Raw genomic sequence first — 16,338 nt, forward strand, 5'->3', positions numbered from 1 at the left:
AAATATGACAACGCAAAACCATTGTCTTAGAAGACAGTGCACAGAATAATGTTTTAACAAGAAACATGATAATTTTGGAGCGATGTAATTAGGAATCGTTTAAGGCAGGAAACAAAGAAGTGGAGGGCTTTGCCCTCCAAACCCTATAAGGTTTCCACTACTTACCTAAATTTTTCTTGCTATATTTAGATAAATGCTAACTATCAGCGAAAAATGCTATAAAATAATTTGTTAATACTTAAAACTCGAGAAGTGATTAAATGTATTAAATAGTTTCAATATAGTTCTACTGCTTCAATCAAGTAAAATTATTTTATATTATAAATCAATAAGAAAGAAAAGACTGATTAACGTCAAGAAAAACATAATAACATCAATGAATTGCCGATCTTTTAATGTGGAGTTCACAATTATAATAATAAAAATGTAGTATGTTTGGTCTGCAAAACAAATAATATTATATTAAGTGATTTTACATGGAATTAATAATTATTAAAATAAAAATATTACGATTTTATAGATTAAAAAAATAAAACATTTAATATAGACATTATAAAAATATAAAAAAAACCTATGAGATTCAGTAGATAATATTCTTACTTTTAAATTTGATAATAGGTCAATTCACTCTTACATTTAACACAACAGAGTTAAATAGATTATTAAAAACGTACAATGCGCTTTGTTATGCATTTGTGCTTAGCAAGACAGAGACTAATGGCGTGGTGAATGGGGTTTTATGACGCCTAGGCGTCATGGTGGATTTTTCGGTGGGGGGGGGGGGGGGTGTGGTGGTTAGGTACATTATGGTAACCAATAACATACAACAAAAATTAAAATATTTACAGTCACATAATAATTATATGTACTATATATTATATTAAGGGGATAAAGCCCTGTAGGTACTGAAATATATACTGGGCATCAAGGTTTATAAATGTTCACCACACCACTGACAGAGACAACGCACGAGGGTGTAGCGTACTCTTAGTTATAATTACTAATTAATAATCTGTATACTAGTCGGAGTAACTTGCTATAATACGTCACAAATAACATTAAACCTACTTAACTGTCATTACCTACACTTGCACGATTTTAAAGGAAAGATAAAATGTGTATCATTGGGAGATACAAAGAAAAATGGACAGTAGTTAAAAATAATAATTCATGCGGATATCCCAGCGATAGTAGAACTTATAACATTGTAAACCGCCTAATATATTAATATTTATTGTTAAGTAGTATACAAAATGGCAGTAGACCGCAAATAAAGATAGTCTATAAGTTATTTATACACAAGTAATGAGTATAATATATATAATTGTGATAATGTTCATGACTGCTTGAATATAATTTTTGAAATATTAATATAAACGGTTGCAGCTGTTGAAGGCGGAAGCAACCGCGGAGGTTCAATAAAACATAACATTAGAAACAGTTACTGTTTTATTATACACAAAAGTTGTCATACATTTTATATAAAAAAGTAATAATGTAAAAATTAATATAACTACTGCCATTTATAAAAAATTATGAATATACTAAACTATATTATTTTATAAGTTTTTTGACAGTTTCAAGTTTTTTCTGTTCTTTTGTTTTCTAAAATTTTTTTTTTTTAATATTGCACTTAGTATGATGAAAAATATATATTTTCAAGTTGGAAGAACCAATTTTATTATTTGTCCAAAACTGTATTTGAATCTTAAGAATAAATCTAGAATGTTACAAGGTGGCTAAGCTAAGTGAATTTACAAAATATTTGGTCAGAAAATAATTGAATATATACATAGTTCAATAATACTAAATCATATTATATAATTAGCATAATTGCTTAAAAATAAATGAAAAATATTAACATTTCACAATTAAATCAGTAATGTACTTATTATATGAAAAGTACTAAGAACACGGTGTGAAAAAAAAATTGAAATTAATTGAAACGTAATATATATTAATATGGTCGCCATGAACGACGATTACCATTGCTTGTATCAAATGATCTTTTAGTGTTCCAGCCAGTACTACTACCACCACGGCGATTGTTATCTAAAATGAAAATTTTATAAATGTTTATCACAGTTAATATAGTTTGCAAGTGGTATAGTTACTATTTGTATTATTTGAGAATTTGGCACTAAATTTATCCTTTGGAGGCTGATATAGTTGTTGGCTATTATTGCTGCCATCGATCCGTTTAGATTTTCCATCCACTGTAATAGGCTCATGTTTTTTACCCTCCTGAATGATTTGGGCCTAATAATAAAAATAATATATTTTATATTTGTATCACTTTCATACTTTAAAGTTTAAATCAAGTATTACATACAAGTTTGGACTTAGTCGCACCACCAAGCCAGGAAAGGTTGACAGTTGCTTTAAATCTAGGAGGCATATTGAATAACTCTTTTATCAATGTATTTATGTTACAAGCTAATTTCAATCCTTCTAATTTTTTTTCAACAATTGGATCATTTTTTACGTCTTCTTCCCCCTTTTCTCTTAAGTCTTGCCTGACAACTTTTACAAATGTTTGAGTACATGTTCCAACATACAATAACCTAAAAATAACAAGACATTTACATTTAAAATAAATTAACAATCACCTTTATTTTTATTTATTTTACTTTTTCTTAAAATCTTTCTGTCTTTCAGGGTCTTTGCTCAAAAAATCTGGACATTGTTTTCCTAGTTTGTGAAAAGTATACAAAAGTGCTTCAACACGATGTAAATCCATATCTTCAACTTTCTTATTGGAATCATTCTCAGGAACAGTAACTAAATCCTAAAATTGGGTATTCATATTAAGTTTAAATACTATATACTCAAGGCTACAAGTAATCATTACAGATTTTATTCCACCTTAGTAGAAACTAGATATGTTTATACTTTTTGGGTAGATATTTTTATTTGACAAATTAGAATTGAGTATTTGAAAACGTATTACTAACTGAGTTTGTTTTAAAAATTGAATCTGCACAATTAACAGTTATCGAACAAAATATTTATGTACTCAAAATTGTATAGCTCAGATTTGGGTCCAAACTCCAAACTAGACCATATAACTGATATTATACCAGACTTTTTTACAGAAACGAGTTTAAGACTTACCTATAAAAATACATCCATACTGTGCCAGACTTCCTTATAATTATTTATTTTTTAAAATAAAAAATGTAATGCATACAAATTAGTAATTACAAACTTACAGGCTAACGCCAAAATAATATGAAGGAATAGAATAAATAAGTTAATAGCACAAAATAAATTAATAACAAGACATTTTTTAAAAAAGTCAACGTTAGAGTAGAAGAGGTGCAAATTAGCTAACGCGAAGAGGTTTATTATCTTTATAATGAGTAGTAAATCTAAAAATATGAAATGGAATAGATTGGAAAAGAGGATACTTTGAAAAAGACTTGTGATAAGAGTTGAAGTTTTGGAGTTTTATTCATGAAAAAGAACTATTTTTAGTTTATGGTTTTATTGTTTAGGAAATGTTTATTTGTGGCATGCCTGCAATCAGACAGGGGGTTTAGTTCAAACATTCTATACAAAAGTAGTAACCATAAGGTGGTAATTTAAAGAAAAGCTCTCAAAATAAATTAGCTAGGTGGGTCAGAAATATTCAGTTTGCACAGAACTTCAGGAGATATATAACAGTTAACTAATTACCCATTAAAATATCATATTTTATTAATTATGCACCTAATTGTTTACCAGATAATACATTTAAGTGTCTACATTTATTATTTCAAAAATTTTTATCTTTTTTGAAAATATTCTTTTTTTATAGGTAATTTTATGTTGTTTTAAAATATTTATAAAAAAAAATAAAGTATTATTTAATTTTAAATTTTTATATTTTTGAATGATACCATACATTTTTAATTTCATATTCCGGAGCAGAATATTATTTGGAGTATTTCAATCAATAAAAATCAAATTCTGGATAAGCAGTTCTTAGTTATAACTTGTAATCATATAAAGCTTAGATGCGTTTAAGATTATCGGAGTAGTGGACAACATTTTGTGGGGTACTCATGTATCATTCTAGTCCGCACATCTGAACTATAAATGCTTATAACAAATTAAGTACTTATCCTAAATTTGAAATTAAAAATAGTTAAAACTTGAAAACTTATAACAATAAAAAATAGTAAAAAATGTTTAAAAGACATAGGTAATAATATGAAAAAAAAAATGTTTTTAAAAAGTTGAAGCTTTTCAAAATAATGAGTATTGAATGTACACTTCAATGGAGCTCCCATACCTATATTATTTTACAATTTTAATAAAAAAAACGCAAAATGAAATACCTATTATAGATATTTTAGGTTATTCTATAAACAAATTTGACAATACCTTAATGCACTCTTTAAAAAATGTAAATTACTTACTAATAGAGCTTGATACACTTGTCCAACTACTGCTTCAGGATTCATCAGTTTACCACAATATGGTACGAATTCTGCTAATGATTTTAAAATGATAAACTGTTTATCATTATCTTTTATAAGGGTATAACGATTCAGTAATTCACATATATACACAATAAACTTAGTGGATTCTACATGAGCCTGAAATAAAATTATAGTTATGGTTAATAATTTAACTAACATTTGAACTTTGCAACAAATATTTACCGAAAAAAATGGAATAGAAAAATCCAGACAAGTTATGAACCGATTTACTTGATCTAAATCTTTAGGATTAAAAAACTGGTCAAGTTCAGCTGTACTTGCCAAAAGTTCAACAAGTTCTTTTTGTCCATCTGGTGTATTTATTAAATGAGTCGATGACAAGATAGTCATGAGTGTTTCAAATTCTTCACAAGTTATATTTTGCATAACTTTTTTGCATTCTGCTATTATTAAATCCTCTACATCTCTTTTAATTATTTCTTTACCCAATGCCATTACTTTATTCAATATAAACTTCATAGAACGTTCCCTTACAATTTCTTCATTTGATTGCATTTGACTAAATATTCCAGTTAAGGCACCTTAATAGATTGAAAAACAAGTTAACACATACTTCAGAAATTGTTCATATTGTATGAAAATATTTACCTTTAGCATCAATTTTAAAGAGTGATAATAATGAATTCTGTGCCACAAGTAATTCTTGTGGGTCATCAGCCTGAAGTAACTGAGCCAATATGTCTGCTATTTTAGTCAGGTATTCTTTAGCCTCTTTACATAATACCGGTAAATCTTTAATTGCTTGTTTTCGTATCTAAGTACATAAATAAACATAAATTTATATTGATTAATGACTAAATATTATATTGTATTGAATATTATATTAACATTAACTATAATGATTATAGTTATATATTAATCGCTCATTTGCTTACACAAATATCTTCATCTTCACAAAGATCAAGCTGAGCCTCTAATGCTTGAGCAGCAAGATTTGGAAAATGTTTAAAAAATCTGGTTATAAATTGAGATGCAAGTCTTTTTTCTTTTGTTGATCCTTTGACTGCTGATAGTATTTCCAAATACTCAGGTTCTTTCTACAAAATATTAAAACAATTTATTTTTAACAGTACAAGTATGTAGGTAAAATTAAAATATTACAAGAAGTTAATTGACTTAGGTACTCATAAATTATAAAGTAAATATTATACCTAGGTAATGTAATCAACTATAAACACTTATCAGAGAACATTCGTTGAATGAGATTAAATAATTTTAGAATTGAGTTTTAAAAACGATATGAATCAGGGTGATACTATTAAATAAGTTTCACCTATTTTGTGGTGATACATTGAAATTTGCATAGAAATTACTTGGCCAGAATAGTAAATATATGGTATTGTAAAATTATTTACTATCTTACCAACAACAATATTAGGAGCTATAATTTAATGATATTCCAACAAAATAATGTTCATGAAGTAAAGTAACTAAATATCATTTTTTTTTTTTTAATATTTGTGTGCATATTTTAATTTTTTGCATCTTATTTCATATAGCTTGATGAATAGGTAAAATTAATGTTATTGATATTAAATTATACCTAACTCAATTTAATATATCTTTTAAATAGATGAAACTTTAACAATGATTTAGAAATTATTTTAAATAAGTAAGAATAATTAATATTAGATACCTAAGTACCTATCTTGAATTCTAGTGAAGTACCAAAATGATAATCTATTATTTATAATGGGTTGCTTTATAATTCCGTAGCATAGTGTTATAATATAGTGGCTCACATACATACAAGAAAATTAAAGATAAAACGAGAATAAAAGAATGTTTGAAACTGAAACAGTAAATTGTATTTTTTGTAGCATACAAAGAAATCTAATATTCACTTTGATTGCTTTGTCAACCAAAGAGGATAAGTCAAGAAACTGAAGTAGGTACTGGAATGTAGTCGTGTAGCTGACGGTAAATTTTGAGTAAAAAAACAACAAAAGTTAAGAGTCCTTGGGTACACATACTATATTTATTAACTCAAGCCTACCATATTATACTGTATAGGGACTGCATATTATTCTAAGATGGAGACCCTTAATTGGAGCACATAGTTTAAATTCAGAGCAAGTTTTGTTATATTCAAGTATTAGTACCTACAAATTCATACTTTTTAAAACATTTATAAACAGTAAATCATGTTAACCTTAAGTCTCAATATTAATTATTTTACAATTTAAATACCAATAAAAATTGAAGTACTTAGAAATTTTTTCAATTCAAATTTTACTTATTGTATCAACTAACAAACATACCAAATCATCTTGGGTATTTAGGTATTTAGGGAACTTTTGAGCCATTTTATAAGAAAAAAAATATAACTCGACCAAATAATTTTGTTTAAAGTTTTAAAAAAAAATGTCTCATATTATTATTCTCAAGTCTCAACTAGGTAGGTCAAGATAAATTAAAATAAAAAAATATTATTTGTAGTTTTTCTACCTTAAATTAGTCCCAAAGATTTTTGACGTATAAATATGAATACGAAAAACTTACCTCGGCAATGTTTTCCTTGGCGTCGGCCAGTATACCAAAGTATTTGTACATTTTTTGGATATTGTCTTCCGCCTCCATTTTCCTACTGTGCGAATGATTCCTGTCGACGATCGGTTAACGGATGAAGCGGGAATAGAAACGTCTTTTGAGTGGCGAATATAGACAGTCGGCAGATACGAATTCTTAACCATCAAACGTTATTATACAAACAAAAAGCACTAAGCTAAACTAGTGCGGACTGCGGGTGGGTTTAGGAAATCAAGATTCGAGAAATCAGAATGATAATCCGCGATTCGTATAGTTTCGTACGTAAATAATAATTATCAAAAACGACGGCGTTCCGGTACGATTGGTATGTGGTATGCGGTAGTCACAACGTGTTTGGGCTACGGACCAGGTTAGGTGACCAGTGTCGTCTACAAGCGAAACAACAAAGGTGTTATATAAACAAAGTTACATAATATAATATAATATTAATATTTATTATAATTCTAAGTTTATTCATCACGATTGGATCGACATCCGCGGACTTTGTGGATCCAATCCAAAACGATCACAGAACAATATTATTTCATACGCGTTGTGCTGTTTTTCGATTTGAATGTTGTGTATTCGTTTCAAACGCGATGTTGTTGTTGTGGCACCAATGTATTGATTAAACACTCTTTTATCACAGTATGGCGTATCCGGTCAGTCTACCACAGACTCTACCAAGCTTGAGCCTTGAATCTATCTAAAGGTTTAAGGAAAAAATCTTGAACTGTCGATCTGTTGCCCGATCTGGGTATCGAATATTCGAATTTTGATTTTTTTCCCTTAATTGTTTAATAATTTGTTTGGTTTTTGTGTGAATTTTTGATAGTCATCAATCACAACATTCTTTAGAACGGCATTGTTGGTTTTGCGAGTTTTCCTGGTAAGTTTAAATGTCATCGTTTTGCAATTATTATTCTACTGACCACGTATTTACTATTTTTAAATTCAATAATTAACTATACAATTTAAGAGTGGGATATAAACTGCAACTATAAGGGCATCTAACTATTGCATAATATTAACATTGTTACCCATTAAACCCAAGTCACAAACTTGAACCTACTTACGGGGAAATAGGAATTAAACAGTGGACAAACTGCAAGGTGCACTGAATAATATATAATATGTTTCAATATTTAAAATCAGGACAACACATTCTATATAGCCTCATTCACTCGACATGACAATACAATATATATCTTATATTATAAGAGGGTCTTGTTAGATTAGTATTAGATCACTATATTAGAACATGACAATTGGTACATGGTATATCTATTCAGTTCTAATTTTTTACATTGAAAATCTTAGTAATTGTTCTATTTAAAATTTATCAACTAGGTAACCAATAAATAAATATTACTATTAGATTTTAATCAAATTATACCTATTATGATAAGATAAAATTATTATTTACAATATTATATTATATTATTATGTACGTATTGAAATTATATTATTTTTATGCAGAGATTTTGTAATTAAATTACAAATATGGATTACCAAAATCGTCCTGGAGGTAAAACTGGTGGTGGTGGAGTTGCCTCATGGACAGAGACTAATAAGGATAGACGTGAACGTCTAAGGCAATTGGCTTTGGAAACTATTGATCTACAAAAAGATCCTTATTTTATGAAAAATCATTTAGGTAATTATTGTAATTATACTAAGTAAATAAAAAAATTAATATTCAGTAATGTATTCATGTTCTCAGGATCCTATGAATGTAAACTTTGTCTGACTCTACATAATAACGAGGGCAGTTATTTGGCCCATACACAAGGTAAAAAGCATCAAGCAAATTTAGCACGCCGAGCAGCTAAAGAAGCTAAAGATGCTCCTCAACAGCCAGCTCCTGAAAAACCACGGGTAGAAACTAAAAAGTTTGTTAAGATTGGACGACCTGGATATCGAGTTACTAAACAAAAAGATGCAGAAACAGGCCAACAGAGTTTACTTTTTCAAATTGATTATCCTGGTTTGTAATTTGTTTTATTTATTAATTTATTACGTTAGTTTTCAATTTGAATACATGGCCGTTTAATTTTTATTGTATTATCTATGTTTAGAAATTACTGATAATGTACGACCACGTCATCGTTTTATGTCGGCATATGAACAAAGAATTGAGCCACCAGACAGGAAATGGCAGTATTTGTTGTTTGCCGCAGAACCTTACGAAACAATTTCTTTTAAAGTACCAAGTCGTGAAGTGGATAAATCTGAAATGAAATTTTGGGCTCATTGGAATACTCAAGCAAAACAATTTTATTTGCAATTTGCGTACAAAGTTGAACAAATGAAGCCACCACCTCCAATGAAACCTCCTCCACCTTCCTTACCACCACCACCGCAACACAACATGATGCATCAACCGGGTTCAAATATGATGTCTCATATGTTCCCCCCTCCGCCTATGTATAATCCTGGTCCACCTCAAATGATGAATAATATGATTCCTCCACCACCTCAATTGATGGGTTAATAACTTTATGGAATCACGTAATTATACTGTAGTAATTTAAAATATTTTTTTTCACTGTCTAAAATACTCCATAAATATTTTTCATTACTATAAAACTGTAAGTAATTCAATAAGTATAATTTTAAATTTTGTTTAAATCAATTTAAAGTGTGTACAATAAAAGTTATTTGCATTTTGAGTGTACAATATAAAACTATGTATAACATTTTTGCCGTGCACCTATGATTATTATTTAAAGTCAGTGGCATACACACAGAAGGGAGTGTTTAACCTCCCCTACATTTTAAAAATATATTCATGTATACATATTATAGCTTTTTTATATAACCCCTCCCAATGAAAATATCTGTATACGCCACTAATTAGAGTGATCCTATATTCTGGTTATTCTGACATTTAACTAGTTAATTGTTTAATACTCTCATATATCTTACAGACTACAAAAATATGTCAAAGTCATTTGCAATTTGTAGACATATTATATTATATTAAATTTAAGCTATACTATAATATGTATAGAATATTTTACATTATAGTTGTGCTAAAAATATAGAAAATGTGATAAAAAAAAGATAATTTATAAAAAACGTGCAGAATGTTTCCAACTTTGGAACCAGGTGAGTTTGATAATTGGTGCCTTTTAAACTGTGGCCCGCCAGCCACTGCTGTAAGGAACCTATTCTTTTGTCAGCCTAAAATTATATCAGTTGTTACCTAATTGATATTTTATTAAGTATTGAAAGGTTTTGGTTAATATTTGTTTTATTATCATACATTTATCAAATCGTTATTATACAAATTATGTCTAGTGTCTACTGATACAAAAAAATATTATAATTATAATATTATCTTATTATTATACCTCTAGTGGACTTTATCCTGATATGGCTGTGGGCTATCATTCATGAATATTTCATACCGGAAATCTATTTTATAAGCTTTGTCATTAGTCATTACTCATTACTGTGAGGGGTCTTAGTAATGAAAAATGATAAAAAAAAAATGAATCTAATTTGTATAATTTTGTATGACAATGATGACATAGCGTCGTCATATAGGCTACTATAAGATACTTAAAGACTTACACCACAGGTTGTACGCATTTCGATAAGATTTATTATTACTGTTATTTATAATACGCTTATATTATAACCACGGGTATCTACTCGTGAAGCACGCCAGACTTCTCACCATAATAATATTATCAAATTATATTATGATCTAAGCTTCTCACGCTAAATTCACGGTGATAATTTTATTGATATCATGATATCCCTTCTACGACATCATTAAAAATTTCAAATGTTGACAATGAAAATGAGCGTTATGCAATATGTCACACATTTATAATGTAATTAAATATGGAAAACAAATAATTATCCAACAAAGTAAAATAAACACATTATATTATCACGGATCATGATCACTGCTGGACTCTGTGCATGCTTAAAAGTTATAAGTGTGTCGTTGATGATAACCGCTGCTGTTACAAAGTCAATATACCTATTAATAAAAAAAATTCCAACTATATAGATTGCAATATTCTAATAATATAATATTAAATATTTGTTATTACTAAAAACCAGTGTTTGGAAGGAACGGATTCCTGGAACGAATTCCTTTTTATAAAAAAGAACTAGAAAATGAACTATTTCTTTTTTTTAAGGAAAAATCACAACATTGTTCGTTCCTTTCTAGTTCCAATAATTTACACAGATAAGTTTGTAAATATTAAAATTAAAATATATTTTTGAATGTGTATAATGTATATTGCTAATTAGCCAAAAATTTAATTTTGAAGAAAATCTCAAAATATATAATAATATATTGCATATACATATAAAATATGTACCTAGTTTTTATTATATATTATAAATAAAAATTAAAGAAGTATGCATAAAACGAAAAAGAAAAAGAAATGATTAAATAAGAATTTTTATTTTATTTGGAACTATAAAAAAGGAACCAACTCGTTCATTTTCCAATTGAACGATAAAGGAACGAATTCTTTTTTTTTTAAGGAACAAGGAACGGAACGAATTCCTTTTTATAAGGAACTTGACAAACACTGCTAAAAACAAAAAAATCGGGTAAGTAGGTGTCGCTCTGCTGTACAGTACGTTACAAGTAGGCAAATGACGACTGTGATGGATGATGTTACATTTTAATTCAATGATATAACATAATTGTATATTTGTATACGAAAAATGATTCTGAGCGGATACGGTTTGTCAGGCTAGGATAGATATTTTAATATTATATTTATATTATAGATTTTGAGAGCAGCGATGAATGTATTGGTTTTACAATGATGTGAGTTTTTTTTTGTGTGCTTTTGGTGTTACTCTAAAACAAATGATCGTAAATACATGAAGTTTTCACTAGATGTTTAAATTAGCCTTTTGTATGCATGAAAAATGTTCAAAATATTTTAACTTGTTTTGAAATATTTACGGTACCTACTCAGTTTCCAACTTTTTTAGTTTTTTTTTCTATGAATGTTAATAAAACTTTATTTGTTGAGTAAAAAAGCCTGAAAATTTGTTACAATGACATTTAAAAAATATTAAAAATCCTTTGTCATGGTTTTTTTTTTATAAGCATTTAAAGTTCAAATCTTGACAAAATACGGAAAAAATACGAAAATTTCAAATTATTTTGAGTTGAGAAATTATAACAATTTTTGTTTTGAAATCTAAGATTTGAAAATATAATACAAGATTACTCATAAGTTTGTCTACCTTTATAAACAAAAAAATGTCTACAAGCAAATTAAATTAAATTTTTATGAGCTTTTGAAGTTTATATTTTTATACATGATTGGATATCCACTTGATTTCTCGTGTAGTGATTTTGTTATTTTGTTGTAATTCAAAAACAAATAACTGTAGGCATATATGAAAATTTAACACCATCCATTACAGTGACCCACTTGTAAGTTGTAACCTACAACAGACCGGCACCCACTTGCACACCTTTTTTATTATTAATACTGTAGCCGGTTGAGCTGAATTATTTTTTGTTTATTATCATATATTTGTACATACTCAATAATATACTTTAGAAGTTTCGAGTGCCCACAAACAATATTTTAAAAATATAACACAAAACTAACATTCTTTTTCGTTTAACCTTTAAGAGGATGCTACCCATGGCAAATTTTCGTTAACTAGTTTCAATAGTGTTTTGACCTATTATCAGAGACAACCAATGTATGGGTAGTGTCCTCTTAAATATTTAACATAGTGGGTAGGTACACGAATTTCCGGCTTTATCTAAACGACTAGGTACACGATATACGAACAATCTGAAACTTATATTTTATCCCCTATTACCTAATAGCTGCTTTGAAGAAACATTTTTAACTGGTAGTAAGTACATTAAATTCCTCATACATTGACTAATAGACTATATTATGTCTACGTGGAAACCTCTACCTATTTTTATTTAAGATTAATCTCAAAATATTATAATTTATAACTAATTATATAAGCTAAGTATTAATTTCTAGAAATATAATATGGCTTTAGTCTATCGATAAGCGTGGTTAGGTTCATGCGACTAAGTACTGAATTATTATAATTATTATAATCAATACATAATATGTATTACATAACATGTAATAAGTACCTACTATATTATAGTCTAAATTATATATATTTATTATCTATTTATCTTTATATTATAAGGAACTTGTAAATATGTAATTAAATTATTAGGTAGTAGGTAGGTAAGTTAGTGGTTGATTTGGGAGGGGCGCGGGGGTCTCCCTTCTTTTTAAATTTTTTTTTTAGCGTACCCCTTCTATTTATTTGAAACGGAACACTGGGAACGCAACATAAGCTAGTGAATTTGTAAATCGTGATTTCCTGATACCAAATTAACTTAATAGGTACACAATATTTTATATTGTTATTATATTTTATTATAGCCCGTAAGTTAAATTAATATTATAAATTACAAGAAAATAACTAAAATCGTTATTTTTTATTTTTAATCATTTCTATTGTGATAACTGATAAACAAAGCGTTAGAAATTAAAATCCCATTTTAGCTACTATACGAGTATATACTATAATATTACCTATACTATATAGGTATTACCTAAATTACATAAATTACTTAAATTTTAAAATATTGTTTTAGTAAATACTTTATTAAAGGATAAAATGGGTTGAGCATAATTGGTCCTCCTGTAGCTGTATATTTAAACAATTATATTGATCTATAAAATCTAATTTATTTAAATGTTTGATAAAACTTCTAATTACATTTACTGTACATGCGTATAATATTGAGATGTAATAGTATATTGTGTGGGAAGAGCGGGAAGTGAGCTATTTCTGTGGCGGGCGACGTGTGCGGCATTCGTATTATGCCTTCCCGCACGAGCCACACATTATGCCTCTGCAATTCTGCATTCATCGATCACGGCAAAGATAATGCACGGATCTATGCAACAACTATAATAGACCATAATTCTACGACAGTACGACAACTATATTTCATGAAAGAAACGATTTGGTTTTATTTATTTTAAGCGTCACTCATGGAGGTTATAATATGAATATAAGGTGCAACCAAAAGTTTAAGTTTTGTAAGGACCGCGGTATAGATTTCAGTGTCTGGTTGTGCAGGGGATACGCGCGTGATATGTTCGCGCAGCACTTTTTGGAATTTCCACTTTACCTCCCGGCACTTTCAAGGATTACCACTTTACCGCCCACTGGACGGAAAAAAGACGCTTTCCAACGCTTCAACCGCTATCGAAAACCAAAATTCCGATGTAGGCGTGACAAAAATACATTTTAATAGTAGCTGGTTACCTACCTAATAATAAAAATAAACCTATTATGAAATATCAGGTTTAATTTAATGCGCGTAGCTCAAGTTAAAGGTAATCTTATCGCTTTTATTTTAATCGTCTGCAAATTTCACTGTATTTATAAAATTACAATGAAAAGACAATAATTTTATAAAAAAGAGAGAACTGTTGTTATGTAAATTAAACAATACCCTCAACTATATAAAACTATATGTTTGTACTGCGCAGTGTGCGTAGGTATACCTTTATGAACGAAAACAAATAAGAATAACAATTCATGACAATTTTCAAACAACTAACATGACGTAGGTAATTATAGTAATAAAATGTCTTTTTAATTAACGTTTTTGTCAGAAGACAGAAGTAATAAAATATAATATAGATAGTAGATACCTACCTGTACAGTGTACAACTCGCAAAATTCTCAATAAGACAATAGGTAACAGAATAGGTTGAATTAAGTTAGGTAATCAGATATCAATTTATGTAATAAAATAATTATGGGGATATCGATATATAAAATTGGGTAGGTATATTTCAGCAGTATAAAATTATAAAACAAAACTATTAGCAGAACATGTAGAGTGTAGACACTAATAATATTATGTATAAATGTATAGTATTATAATTAATAATATAAGATATTAGGTACCTACCTATCTATGTATACTTTTTTTTAAATGTATTCATTTAATTGTTCATTTATTGTTTAATCAATATAATTAAGTTAATGTTTTGATGTAATTTAAAATTAAAAAATTTGGCAAGATAACCACTTTGCTTTACGATTAGTGTCTAGTGTAACTCGCCAATTTGTCATTGAGTAACTACTACCTAATGACTTGGTAATGAGTATGTAGGTCTCAAACGACTCTCAGTAACGCGTATGTGTTCAATTTGAATTAAAACTGGAATAGGTAGTTCAATTTGAAGTTATAGCATCCAAAATCGATTCCGAGTGGGCACTGGGCACAGTCTGTCAGTTAAGTAGCAAACATTATAAATACGTATATTTTATGATACCTATATGGCTATACTAACTGTATTACACGGGATATTACTTTATTAGTTATTTAATATTATTAATTGCGAGGAAGCCATCCTCGAATCTATTATCTATAAGCATCTAAACCTTCCTTGAATTGTCAAAATCAGTCTAAATTATTTTGTATAGGTACCTAATACCTATATAATATGTTATAGTAAAATATTACTTTTAATATTACGAGTCAAAATGTAGTCATTTTTAATGAAGTGTTTTCCCGAAAGTATGTAGGCAAACAAACAAATAATAATATTTAACTAATGTTTAATTCATTATATTTTAATGAGTGTCAGAGTGTGTTTATAATTTATATGTATATGACATTATGTTGTTCGTACAAAAGTAATTGAAGAACAATAATATTTTACAATGTAATTATTGAACTTTTCTACCATTAACCAATTTTCAATCTTATATTTTTCAACCTTAAATCTTGAGCCGGCACAGGTGAAGCATTATGCATTTTATAATCCTGAATTGTATTATTTTAAGAACAATAATATTTTATACTAGTACTAGCTGATCCCGTGCACTTCGTTACCCGTTAAATGTACAAACTGTATATGACTCAAACTTTGTTCAATGCGTTATTTAATATTCGGTGTGTCGTGTTCTAGATTTATCTTAACTTTTCTGTTGCCCAGGATAAAAATTCTGATTCACAGCAGTACATTATCAGGTAGGCAATCTAAGTGTATGATTTAACTCTAAAACATCAAAGTTATACCAAGTTTGTCGTTTTTACTTAATTCCACCTACGATGGATTAATATAATCAATTAAAACAAATAATAAAAAATAACCACATAGAGTGTATGTTACTACGTGTCAACGATACACTACTATGCGATTAATATTGTGCACTTAAGAGGACGTTATACCCGCATGTGTTGTCTCCGTCTTACAAGTGCGTAACATAGCAAATTCTACGCTCAGCAGAACACGTGTAGTTCCGTTGG

The 16,338-nt window shown here is 28.4% G+C and overlaps 2 protein-coding genes across 3 annotated transcripts; one reads left to right on the top strand and one right to left on the bottom strand.

The window, feature by feature from the left end:
* Positions 1-773: 773 nt before the first annotated feature.
* On the bottom strand, positions 774-7,306 carry LOC100159875 (apoptosis inhibitor 5). Its single transcript, XM_001945819.5, has 9 exons — positions 6,990-7,306; positions 5,363-5,524; positions 5,076-5,241; positions 4,650-5,008; positions 4,404-4,583; positions 2,631-2,788; positions 2,333-2,564; positions 2,115-2,259; positions 774-2,052 (listed from the first exon to the last, which is right to left on the bottom strand). Exons 1-9 carry the CDS (start codon positions 7,065-7,067, stop codon positions 1,958-1,960), a joined length of 1,575 nt encoding a protein of 524 aa, XP_001945854.1. The 5' UTR covers positions 7,068-7,306; the 3' UTR covers positions 774-1,957.
* A 356-nt stretch (positions 7,307-7,662) lies between these two features.
* LOC100159176 (splicing factor 3A subunit 2) lies at positions 7,663-9,821 on the top strand. 2 transcript variants are annotated; one of them, NM_001293501.1, is given in 5 exon segments: positions 7,715-7,905; positions 8,496-8,673; positions 8,740-9,003; positions 9,095-9,184; positions 9,186-9,816. In NM_001293501.1, coding segments are annotated over 4 exon segments (579 nt in total). In that variant the 5' UTR covers positions 7,715-7,905; positions 8,496-8,519; the 3' UTR covers positions 9,257-9,816.
* Positions 9,822-16,338: the final 6,517 nt, after the last annotated feature.

The sequence above is a fragment of the Acyrthosiphon pisum genome, chromosome A1 (assembly GCF_005508785.2).
Source record: "Acyrthosiphon pisum isolate AL4f chromosome A1, pea_aphid_22Mar2018_4r6ur, whole genome shotgun sequence".
Classification (NCBI taxonomy): domain Eukaryota; kingdom Metazoa; phylum Arthropoda; class Insecta; order Hemiptera; family Aphididae; genus Acyrthosiphon; species Acyrthosiphon pisum.

Bases quoted from the DNA above. Each gene is read 5' to 3' on its own strand.
- LOC100159176 (XM_016807716.2), top strand. From the start codon at position 8,520: ATGGATTACCAAAATCGTCCTGGAGGTAAAACTGGTGGTGGTGGAGTT. The intron at 8,674-8,739 runs GTAATTATTGTA...TCATGTTCTCAG, and splicing joins TTTTATGAAAAATCATTTAG to GATCCTATGAATGTAAACTT. The intron at 9,004-9,094 runs GTTTGTAATTTG...ATCTATGTTTAG, and splicing joins TTTTCAAATTGATTATCCTG to AAATTACTGATAATGTACGA.
- LOC100159875 (XM_001945819.5), bottom strand. From the start codon at position 7,067: ATGGAGGCGGAAGACAATATCCAAAAAATGTACAAATACTTTGGTATA. The intron at 4,584-4,649 runs GTAAATATTTGT...ATTTTATTTCAG, and splicing joins TTTCTATTCCATTTTTTTCG to GCTCATGTAGAATCCACTAA. The intron at 2,260-2,332 runs GTATGTAATACT...TTTTATTATTAG, and splicing joins GTGCGACTAAGTCCAAACTT to GCCCAAATCATTCAGGAGGG.